The 12,876-nt window shown below is 42.4% G+C and overlaps 1 protein-coding gene across 1 annotated transcript in view; it reads right to left on the minus strand.

Moving 5' to 3' along the window:
* Positions 1–460: 460 nt before the first annotated feature.
* Positions 461–12,876, minus strand: part of CCDC85C (coiled-coil domain containing 85C) — a 161,635-nt gene continuing 149,219 nt past the window's right edge. Inside the window, exons 4-6 of the mRNA XM_073577705.1 lie at positions 8,717–8,812; positions 7,507–7,605; positions 461–1,188 (exon numbers count right to left, since the gene is read on the minus strand). Coding sequence (XP_073433806.1) covers positions 1,099–1,188; positions 7,507–7,605; positions 8,717–8,812 — 285 coding nt within the window. The 3' untranslated portion in view covers positions 461–1,098. The remainder of the gene's footprint in view (positions 1,189–7,506; positions 7,606–8,716; positions 8,813–12,876) is intronic.

A 12,876-nucleotide genomic window follows, 5' to 3' on the forward strand; every position in this document is an offset into this window, starting at 1 on the left:
TAAATACAAGAGTTAGGACTGTCCCACAAGGGTTGCCGTGACGTGGCGGGATGGCTTCTACATTATTTTGATCAAAATTATGTTAACTAAATACCCTTATTATTACTATTATTACTACCTTCATGCAATTTTTGCAATATATTTTTTTACTTTTTTATTCCAGGATATTTGTTTTGTGTTTTGCTTTTGGTTTTCTCTGTGTAAAGGTCATGTGTTCATATGCAATTACATTTTGCATGCACATTAATTTACTTTTTCTGCTCAGACCCAGTTTCCCCTATAGTGGCTTATGTGATGTTTTTCTCTCTAGCCCAGGCCACCAAGACTACTGCCGGTCACAACGTATCTTTAGCACCCTCGCGCACAGTTTTCCCATGCTTACTATGCCCCTTGATGATTGCTTATGTGTCCTTCAGGTTTCATCTGTTATATGTAATGGTGGAGAAATGACACGTGACAATTCACATATACACAGGTTTTTATATGCCGACATTAAATGAATATATTCTCTACATAATCTAGAACAGCATCGTAACAAAATAGAGATCCGTCAACTTTATATACAGAAATTTAGGAGGAAAAAAACAAACTTATTTTGGTCTTTACATGGATAGAAATCTACAAGTTCCTGAAAAGTTTTACATTTGTTTTGTTCTTTTTTTTTCTCCTAATACAAATATTGATCAGAATAAAAAGCAATGAAGCAGCTACAATGATGGAAAGTTCATAAAACGCGGGGAGAGGAGCTGAGCCTCATCTTCTATACAAAAATATCCTGATTTGTTCTCATCCCATTAAATAAAAATCCTTGTTACAAAATTAGAATCCAGTGTTTAATACTAATGGGGTCTAGTTTATGGTGCCCATCCTAAGGCCCCTGCTGCGAAACCCCCCGATCTGAGCTCCAGGATAGTGGTCTATTGCTGGAGGTATCAGAGACGCCTCCATACCAACTATGTATCTACTGTACACAAATCTGCCATACATCTATATACATCGTATTGCGTCTCCAGCTTATGGATTGACCTGTAGTCTCCATATATACATCAGTCCTTTATTTCAAGTGCTTCCGACACCTTTAGCTTCACTCGCGTCTTTTTACAAGGGTCCTTTAAACTGGTTTCCAGAAAGGTGCTGCCTGATCGAAGGCTTAGAATTTGCCGCGTCTCCAAGTTTCCTCCAAACGACCTGTAGAAGAATCATATTAGCATTATATGTAAGATTTTTTTTTTCTTCACAATTGTTAATTCGGCACAAAAAATGCATGCAAAATGATTACTTCTACTTCCTTATTCCTGTTCTTATAGGGATGTCTTGAGGAAGACAGCACCTATGGGCAGAGGAGGTTTCTGCAAACACCCCAAACTCATTCACTAATTTTCCCCTGCAGCTAGGAGGGGTCTTCACTCACAATGGGGTCATACTGCATAGGAGAGATTTCTATACTTCACAATCATTTCTTGTTTGAGGCTGCAAAATGGGAGAAAAATCTTGTTGTTGTTTTTTTTTTTTTTAATATCACATATCCAGTAAGGAGATATTTGCAATCAAAGTATTTGGCACTTAAGTTAACTTTTGTTAAGTCCAAATGGGTGTTATCAGAGTTTTCACTGTGGGCGTGTACTTCTTCTCCCTGTATGAATTGTCCAATCATAAACAGACTACAGAATAAAAAGAACACACCCCTACCATAGCTTAGAGCAGGTTTCTGAGAGCAAGATCTAATGATCTCCTGGTCTCACCTCCTGCATGATTAGAACGTTCTGGGAAGAGCACAGACTACTCACACCTTTCAGATAAGGTTCCTGTGGCTGGATAGGGCAGAACAGCTCAGTTTATCTGTGTCACATTACAAACCCTTCCATCAGGTCTCCTCCCATAGCACTGTCACCTCTGTTGTACTTCCCGTCATGAGATGAGTCACATTTATGCCTGTTTGTGCTCCCAGCAATTTTTGAGCACAAATATGATTTCTCTCTAGACAGGCAAAGTACAACAGAGGTAATTGAGCTATGAGAGGAAAAGAGCTGATAGAAGGGTTTGTGACACAGATACACTCAGCTGTGCTGCTCCATCCTCCACACAAGGATCATATCTAAAAGGCGTGAATCATCTTTGGTCTTCCCAGGGCTTTCTAATCATGCAGGAGGAGAGACCAGGACATCAAAGATACAGCCTTACACCTCACATACCCAGAAACTCAAACTTTGGAGGGGAACATGTTCTTTTTCTGCTGTTTTGATTGGAGATGAGGGAGAGGGAGAGAGAATATGTGCCAGACTAAAAACCGCTGCTGCAGATCTGCAAAAAGAATTGACATGCTGTGGAAAACCGCTGCAAATCTGCGTGGATTTTTCTACACCATTTGCACAGCAATTCTTAATTTACCATTGACCAACATTGGCTGTGGACTACACTGCGGATTTGATGCAATTCCGAGCATCCAAAAACGTTGTGGATCTGCATCAGAATCCGCAATGTGTGCACATAGCCTTACTGCTGTGAACTCATTAAAAAAAGACAACAAATCTGAAATCCATAGTTGTGGATATTTGTAGATAATACCAGTTCATGCTTTTTCTACATAGAAATTGACAAATTGGTAATTGGTAAATAAGATGAGAAAGCTTGGGCTAGGGGAAAATGTGTGGAGATGGGTAGGTAGCTGGCACAGTGATAGAAAACAAAGAGTGGTTATTAATGGTGCATACTCAGATTGGGCCAGGGTTACTAGTGGGGTACCACAGGGTTCTGTATTGGGCCCCCTACTATTTAATATATTTATTAATGATCTAGTGGATGGCTTACACAGTAAAATATCAGTATTTGCAGATGATACAAAACTATGTAAGGTAGTTAACACAAAGGAGGACAGTTTGCAACTACAGACATATTTGAGTAAATTGGAGAATTGGGCTGAAAAATGGCAAATGAGGTTTAACACAGATAAGTGTAAGGTTATGCACATGGGAAGGAGAAACAGATGCTACAATTACTTACTAAATGGGAAACTGCTGGGGAAATCAGACATGGAAAAAGACTTAGGCATCTTAGTCAATAAGAAGCTAAATTGGAGTGCCCAGTGTCAGGCAGCTGCCACCAAAGCAAATAGGGTCATGGGATGCATTAGAAGAGGTCTGGGGACACGAGATGAAAACATAATTCTCCCTCTGTACAAATCACTCGTCAGACCACACTTGGAGTATTGTGTGCAATTTTGGACGCCGGTGCTCAAGAAAGACATTACTGAACGTGAAAGGGTTCAAAGGCGGGCTACTAAAATGATAAATGGAGTTGGTTCACTACAATACCCAGAAAGGTTATCAAAATTAGGTCTATTTACTCTAGAAAAGAGAAGACTTAGGGGAGACTTAATATATATGTACAAGTATATCAGAGGGCAATACAGAGATCTCTCCAATAAACTGTTTGTACCAAGGACTGTGACAAGAACAAGGGGGCATTCTCTTCGTTTGGAGGAAAGACAATTTCTGCACCAGCATAGAAGAAGGTTCTTCACGGTAAGAGCAGTGAGGCTCTGGAATTCTCTTCCTGAGGAAGTGGTGATGGCCAACTCACCGAATGAATTTAAGAAAGGAATGGATGCTTTTTTTGTGAGTAACAGTATAGAAGGTTATGAATAACAGAATATTATAGGTAGATGGTTGACCCAGCTTAGGGGAAGGAATTTTTTTTCCCTATGGAGAATATTGGCTTCTACTCTGTGGGATTTTTGCCTTCCACAGGATCAACAATGCAGAACAGCTGCACTAAAAATAGGCTGAACTAGATGGACATAAGGTCTTCCTTCAGCCTTCAAAACTATGTTACTATGTTAAATTAATGTGAATTTTAAAACTTGCACTGCAAATCAAATTCTGTGCAGAAAATGTTGGCATCCACGTTGTGCTGCACTTCCTAACAGTGAAAATTTTGCCTTTTTAAATTGTCAACCAAATTTCATCAATGAATGTTTGTCACTATGACAAAATTTTTTCTATAAATTTACGTTAGAAGTCATTACCTAACTGTCACCACTAGGTGTCACTGTTGCTATTGAATTGTTTGGTAATTGTGTACCTAGTGCAGAAGAAGCAATTCTTAAAGGGAACCGGTCACGTCCAGAAACCTTATTTATCTGCGGATATTGGGACAATCTGCTGGTAAATAGTGTTCAAATCCTGTGCTGCACTGTATAGTGATCGATAACTGTAAACAAGAAGCTACAGGGAGGATGTATCTCAATTTTCTCCCTGTAGCCACTGCTCCCCTAACCTATACATTGTTTTAATGCTATTTACCTGCTTTTATTTAGCAGGAGACTGCAAAGTAAGGGATCTAGCCCATTTCTGCTCTCACTGAAAAGCTTGATGGAGGTGAGTTTCATTGCTCCTTACACTTGGTGTTAGTGCTGTGTGGTGGCCATTGTTGCTGTGGCTTTGTGATGGTGGGGCGGCGCGGTCTGGAGTCATAAGGACTCGGTCTTGCAGCGTGGGTGCTGTGAGACACCAGGCCATCTGCCCTGCCGCTGCATTGCCGCTGTGGCTGTGGTCGGTGCACGGCTCTGCTTCGTGGGAACGATGGGGACTACTTTCATTTGGTGCTAGTGCTGTATGGTGGCCATTGCTGCTGTGGTTTTGTGCTGGTGGGGCGGAACGGTCTGGAGACACCGGGCTGTCTGGCCTATTGGTGCATTGCCGCTGTGGCGGTGGTCGTGGCACGGCTCCGCTCCGTTAGGGCGGTAGGACCCACTACGATGTATGCCATGACATGGCAGTGGGCTTCATACAGTCTGATCAGAATGTTAAACTAAGAACCTCATGTTCGGTTATATATAAATTTTTGCCCAGCGGCATTAGATCATTATATGATTTATGGAGGTGCTGCCCATGCTCTTTTCTTTGGTGTTACCTGCAGATTACTCCTACATCTCCAGGTAAATAGCGTTTCCGGACAACCCAGGCTCCCTTTAAAGGGGTATTCCATTACAATGTTATCACCTATGCATAGGGTGATAACTTCCAGATCTGAGGTGGTCTAACTACTGAGGCCCCCATTGATCGCCGGAACGAGCACAATTGTCCAATATAGAAATATTCAACTGCTGCTCCATTCAGGCAGGTGCCAAGTTTCATGCTTTTTTGATCAGCGGGGGTCTAAAAACCCACCTGATCTGTATGTAAGCCCTTTAGGATACACTTCTAATGCCTGGAAAATCCCTTTAAGATACACATGGAATAATAATTTGCACTTTTTTTATGGGCACTGCGATAAATGTGAACTGGGAGGGGAAATCTAATGATGCTCTACAGTAGAAGAGTCACAAAATTGTCTTGAGGTGGAAACGTTACTTTTTTCAGACCCCTGTTATTAATGAACAATTAGTGACAATTCTCTAGAAATTTTTAAGAGCAAAATGATATCCTCTGATAGGCCAGGGACGTGGTGGGGTCCGAGTACTCAGAGACCCCCGCTCTGCCCCTCCAGGAGAGCCATAGACTAATATACTAATAGAATTTCCAAATATAGTTGCCTTCAGGCAACTTCGGCCACCAAATATTAGGACGGTAATGTCACCAATTATCCTGGCAGCACAAAGTTCTCCCCCCAAGGTAAGAAAATTGTCAGATATGATTCATCCACAAAACACGGAAACATCGAGGCTTCGTCTGCTCCAGAAGTTTCCTGCGGAGCGGCATCTTCCCAGCAGGACTAAAATATCGAACAATGTTACCGAGTCCGTGAGCGGCAGGAATCCCGGCGAGATTAAAGGAATCTGCTCCAAAAAATGGCCTCCTACATTATTCTCAGCATTAACCCTTTATCTACTACTCAAACCCTAATGATGTGGTCTGTGTGCTCCACAATGATCTAACCAATTATTGTAGACACGTACTGCAAATGTCAGGACGATTTCACTACTAATATTAATGGCTTGGCAGTCTAGGTGAGCGTACACCAATAAAAATGATACCAGTCTCGTGGTAATCCGATGTGCCAGTGCTGAGAAATGAAGCTTTGATGCCATATACAAATTAGCCTGGATTCGCATTTGGGGAGTGTTTAAATTCACAAAACATGGACACACCCACACTACACTTCCAGGCTAATTTGCATGTCGCTTCAAAGCCCGATTTCTCAGCGCTGATTCATCAGATTACTCAAGACAGGCGTCATTTTTATTGGTGAACAAAGACCTATTCAGCCGTATCATTAATATTATTATTATGATGCATTTATATAGCGCCCTTTATTCCATGGCGCTTTACATGTGAAAAGGGGAAATAAAGACAAGTATAGTAAACGTGTAAGACAAGGGACACACAAGTACATAAGGAGAGGGGACCCTGCCTGCGAGGGCTCGCAATCTACAATATCTTGATAAAGGCAGCGAAACGCGCGTCGGTGGCGGCGGGCTCGGGTCCTGGTTGACACAACATGGGTAAGCACTATGCTTGAATGATCCATATTACTCCAGCGTTTTTTTCTCATGCACATGCAAAGGACATTGCTGGTAGAGTAGGATTTAAATATGTACCCTGTTCCTTGTGTCCATGATCACTGTAGTGCTTCGCACATTTTTTATAAAGTGACCTTGGCCATCACTACCTGATCCTTAAGTGTGTATATGGATGTACTGTTATTTACATGATATATATTTAATAAAATTTGTATTTTTTTAATATCAATATGGACTTTTTACTCTTATGTAGTCTTCTGGTTTTCAGTATCATAGAATCGTAAAGATGGAAGGGACCTACTGGGCCATCTGGTCCAACCCCCTGCTCAAAGCAGGATTCACTAAATCATCCCAGACAGATGTCTGTCCAGACTCTGTTTGAAGACTTCCATTGAAGGAGAATTCACCACCTCTCGTGGCAGCCTGTTCCACTCATTGATCACTCTGTCAAAAAAAAAATTTCTAATATCTAATCTGTGTCTCCTCCCATTCAGTTTCATCCCATTGCTTCTAGTCTTTCCTTGTGCAAATGAGAATAAAGATGATCTAGAATTGCATTTGCCTTTTTTGCTGCTGCATCACACTGTTGACTCATATTCAGTCTGTGATCTATTAGTATACCCAAGTCTTTTTCACATGTGCTCTTGCTTAGCCTTATTCCTCCCATTCTGTATATGCTTTTTTTCATTTTTATTGCCAAGATGTAGTACTTTGCATTTTTCCCTGTTAAAAACCATTCTGTTAAAAACCATTCTGTTATCGTTAATATCAGTAGTAACACTGACTCCTGACAGGATTCCTTTAAAGGGCAAAATGTATTCATAATAGTGATTACAGGCACGTCTTAAATTTGGAACAGTGAAAAAAAAAAAGGGAAAAAAAAAAAAATTATGGAAGAAAATGAGTCCCATAGAAAATATCATTTCCTTCTTATGTATCTTATGTACACAGAATTTTTTTAATTAGTAACACCCTGACTGTCCCATTCTTAGAAATATCCAATCAGTTCCCCAAAGTAGATCCCAACCCGGAGAGGTCGTTCTTACGTTGCACATTTCTCGCACAATCGCCTTTTCCTTCTCGCTCAGATCTTCCTCAAAGCTGTCGGGAGCTTGTCTGTCAAGGTTTTCATGCACCTCCAGAACCTGCCCAAAAGAAAATCTGCTGGTTAGAAGTAATCTTCAGCAATGGTTAAAGTATGACTGTGAGGAAAAATGGAAAATAGAAGTGCAGTACCCTGAACCAAATAATGCAAAAATTCTGCTATAGCGGGACTGGGGCAGCAAACCTCGACCCCATGGACCGGGGCCGCAAACCTCGACCCCATGGACCGGGGCCGCAAACCTCGACCCCATGGACCGGGGCCGCAAACCTCGACCCCATGGACCGGGGCCGCAAACCTCGACCCCATGGACCGGGGCCGCAAACCTCGACCCCATGGACCGGGGCCGCAAACCTCGACCCCATGGACCGGGGCCGCAAACCTCGACCCCATGGACCGGGGCCGCAAACCTCGACCCCATGGACCGGGGCAGCAAACCTCGACCCCATGGACCGGGGCAGCAAACCTCGACCCCATGGACCGGGGCAGCAAACCTCGACCCCATGGACCGGGGCAGCAAACCTCGACCCCATGGACCGGGGCAGCAAACCGCGACTCCATGGACCGGGGCAGCAAACCGCGACTCCATGGACCGGGGCAGCAAACCGCGACTCCATGGACCGGGGCAGCAAACCGCGACTCCATGGACCGGGGCAGCAAACCGCGACTCCATGGACCGGGGCAGCAAACCTCGAACTAGATGGACAGGAGCAACAAATGATTGCATTTCATAGACCCAAGTTTCTGGTCTCCTTATGTTGCCCTTTGGAAACGCTTTTTCACAAATAGTCTCTACATTATTAAAGGAGGTCAGTTACACACCTAGTGAAGGGGGGTTAGTAAAATACTGGCCTGGAAGAGATACATGTTTTTGTTACAATTAGTTATTTACAAATAACAGCCACATAAAGAAAAGAAAACAAGATGTTTACAAATATCGTTACTTGTAGCATAAGAAACAATTAACTCTTACTGGCTAGGATTTTAGTATGTTCATAACTCCCTCTCCGATTTCTGCATTGGATAGTTATTATAATAAAATAATTTGTTGTGACGTTTTGCTTTTCCTACAGTTTGGTCATTTTTCAATAAGAGGTCATTAAAAAAAAATTAAAAAAAAAAAAAAAAAAAGGTTTAATGACTTGTAAGGTTACCTTCATAGCATGTACCACAGCTTCCGGCTTCTGCACTACTGGGATGTATCCGGCGGGTGCAGTGGACGATGGATCAGCTATTATCCGCCCTGTGCCCTAAAAAAAAACATATGAAAATTAGGTTGTGATGTATTGGGAGATTTGCCATTTGTGTTCCCATTGTCCTGTTAAACAGGTGAACATTTTGGATTTATAGAGAGAGGAAGTCATACTCTGACGATGTCCCCAAATCAGTATTGTGGGGTTATTCTATCCATATCTCTGAAGTGCTGAGTCCTTGGTAACATTTCTGTAGAATTTGCCCTTTTGTTCATTCAGATTCCAAAACATCCTTGGGTTAAAAGAGATGGGAAAACGTGTTTGTGTGTAATTAGGACTCATTCTAGTGGATGGGAATGAGGTCTAACACCGGAGTAATACACTTTCGGAGAAGAATTTTTTTATTTATTTATTTATTTTTTTTACTATTCCTGGAGCAACCTCTTAATCTGGAAAAGGAAACATCTGCAACAACTGCAATTTCTGCTGTAGCATACGATGAGTGTCGTGGAGGAGTCCTGGCACAGAGGGAGGTGAGATCTGCATATAAGAGCAGCAGGATTACTGACATACAGAGGAAGCGTCGTGCGACATATCTGTACAGACAATAAGAGAAGAGGACGGCGAGGGAAACCACATCATTGTAGTTGGAATATCCACAGGTAGTATAAATGGACGGATCACTGCAGTCACCACCTATAAGAAGGGGCTGATAAGAAAGTGGAGTACAGGCAGAAGATATACCCAGTATATAAGGAACCCGGGCAGCCCCAGAGAAGAGTGAACCACATATGCCGAGATGACAGTCCTCTATTAAAGGGAGAGTATCAGAAAATGACATATTTGTTAAATCAAGTTTTTGTCTTTTATTTGTGTTGGAAAAAATAAAAATACAATTAGAAAAACAGCAATTTTCACACTGGTCACTAGGGTTGTATCAGACTTGTGCTTCCAGCTCTTTACAGAAAACGTTTCAGAAGTCTTAATAACATCACAGAAAAAATTACAGAAAGATCTCTATATACAGTACATAACACAGAATCCACCATTCACAATAGATGGTGTCACAGCTCACCTCCTCCTCCTGTACAATGACTGATAACACCTCTATATACAGTAGATAATACAGGATCCACCATTCACAATAGGTGGTGTCACAGCTCACCTCCTCCTCCTCCTGTACAATGACTGATAACACCTCTGTATACAGTAGATAACACAGGATCCACCATTCACAATAGGTTATATCACAGCTCACCTCCTCCTTCTGTGCAATGACTGATAAAACCTCTATATACAGTAGATAACACAGGATCCACCATTCACAATAGGTGATGTCACAGCTCACCTCCTCCTGTACAATGACTGATAACACCTCTGTATACAGTAGATAACACAGGATCCACCATTCACAATAGGTTATATCACAGCTCACCTCCTCCTTCTGTGCAATGACTGATAAAACCTCTATGTACAGTAGATAATACAGGATCCACCATTCACAATAGGTGGTGTCACAGCTCACCTCCTCCTCCTCCTGTACAATGACTGATAACACCTCTATATACAGTAGATAACACAGAATCCACCATTCACAATAGGTGATGTCACAGCTCACCTCCTCCTGTACAATGACTGATAACACCTCTGTATACAGTAGATAACACAGGATCCACCATTCACAATAGGTTATATCACAGCTCACCTCCTCCTTCTGTGCAATGACTGATAAAACCTCTATGTACAGTAGATAACACAGGATCCACTATTATATTCTCTTGGATCTCTCTGCAGCATTCAACACTGTGGATCATCAGCTCCTCCTCACTATGCTCTGTTCCATTGGCCTCAAGGATACCGTTCTCTCCTGGTTCTCCTCCTATCTCTCTGACCGCTCCTTTACTGTATCTTTTGCCGATTCCTCCTCCTCTCACCTTCCCCTTACTGTTGGGGTCCCCCAAGGATCGGTTCTAGGCGCCCTCCTCTTCTCCTTGTACACTGCCCCTATTGGTCAAACAATCAGTAGATTTGGTTTCCAGTACCATCTCTATGCTGATGACACCCAATTATACGCTTCTTCTCCTGACATCACACCAGCCTTTCTAGAAAACACCGGCGATTGTCTAAACGCTGTGTCTAATATCATGTCCTCACTATATCTGAAACTGAACCTGTCAAAGACTGAACTCCTTGTGTTTCCTCCCGCTACTAATGTACCTATACCCGACATTGCCATTTCTGTGTGTGGTTCCACTATTACTCCCCAGCAACAGGCCCGCTGTCTTGGGGTCATACTTGATTCCGAGCATTCCTTTGCCCCCCACATTCGATCACTGGCTCGCTCTTGTCATCTGCACCTCAAAAACATTTCTAGAATTCGACCTTTTCTTACTTTGGACTCTGCAAAAACTCTTACTGTTTCTCTTATTCATTCTCGTCTCGACTATTGTAACTCTCTTCTAATCGGTCTCCCTCTTACCAAACTCTCCCCTCTCAAATCTATCTTGAATGCTGCAGCCAGGATCATATTCCTCACCAATCGTTACACCGATGCCTCTACCTTGTGCCAGTCATTACACTGGCTACCCATCCACTCCAGAATTCAGTATAAACTTATTACCCTCACCCACAAAGCCCTCCATGGCTCAGCACCACCCTACATCTCCTCCCTTGTTTCAGTATACCACCCTACCCACGCCCTCCATTCTGCTGATGACCTGAGGTTAGCATCCTCAATAGTCAGAACCTCCCACTCCCGTCTCCAAGACTTTACACGTGCCGCGCCAATTCTTTGGAATGCACTTCCCAGGTCAATACGATTAGTCCCCAATCACCACAATTTTAAGCGTGCCCTGAAAACGCATTTATTCAGACTGGCCTATCGCCTCAACACATTAACCTAATCTATCCCTGTGTGGCAGAGCCAAAAGTTTTACCATAACCAGATTTCCCGCATCATGTTCCCACATGCTTTATGCATCCATTAGCCCTCTGTGTCTGTACTGTTACACACTTAACATTATGGCTGGTCCATACAATCAGGGCAACTGTTACCACCCACCTTTCGTGTCTACCTCTTTCCTCATAGACTGTAAGCTTGCGAGCAGGGCCCTCATTCCTCTTGGTATTTGTTATAATCTACTGTATGTGTTATTGTTATGCTGTAATGTCTATTGTCTGTACAAATCCCCTCTGAAATGTAAAGTGCTGCGGAATATGTCGGCGCTATAGAAATAAAATTTATTATTATTATTATTCACAATAAGTGATGTCACAGCTCACCTCCTCCTCCTGTACAATGACTAATAACACCTCCATATACAATAGGTAACACAGGATCCACCAATCACAAAAGGTGATGTCATAGCTCACCTCTGCCTCCTCTTGTACAATGACTGGTAACTCCTCTACATGCAGTAGGTAACACATGATTCACAATTCACAATAAATACCAATACTCACCTCCTCCTCCTCTCCTGCACAATGACCTTTGTACACCCTTATTAAATACTTCAATACAAAAGGGTCTGTTGATTGCTGCTAATGTGCATGTAAATTTCCAGAAACAACTGGAAGTAGTGTATAAAAACCTAGTGGTCAGTGTGACAACTGCAACATTTTGGTTGTTGGTTTTATTTCTATATAGATTGGGTAACTTCATTATTCATATAGCGAGCAAATTGCTTTTACAACATACATGTAATATAAAAGCCTGACTTAAAGGTGTTGTCCAGGCTTGGGGTAAAAAACTGCAGTTACAATGTGACCACAGACTTGTGAAACCTCACAGTGCACACTGTTAGGATTCTCCGGCATCGGACGAGTGCAGACATGTGACCATAAGTGTGCGATTTGCATACTTCCGGCCACATTCCAACTAGAAGTGTACTGAGCGAGACCTTTCATGTCTAGTCGACATGTGACTCCATGTATAAAAATCACATACTAGCGGTCACACGACCACCCATCGCTGATGGCAACGGAAAAGCCTGACAGAATGCACTCTGCGCAGGATTAGGATTAACAAGTCTCCAGTGACGTAACATGACGGCAGGCTTGTACTCATCTTTCAAGGGAATGTGTCATCAGAACATGATCTACTGTTTAATATTGCGATTTTC

This window comes from Dendrobates tinctorius, unplaced genomic scaffold (assembly GCF_039654945.1).
Source record: "Dendrobates tinctorius isolate UK_male_01 unplaced genomic scaffold, ASM3965494v1 ptg000057l, whole genome shotgun sequence".
NCBI lineage: Eukaryota > Metazoa > Chordata > Amphibia > Anura > Dendrobatidae > Dendrobates > Dendrobates tinctorius.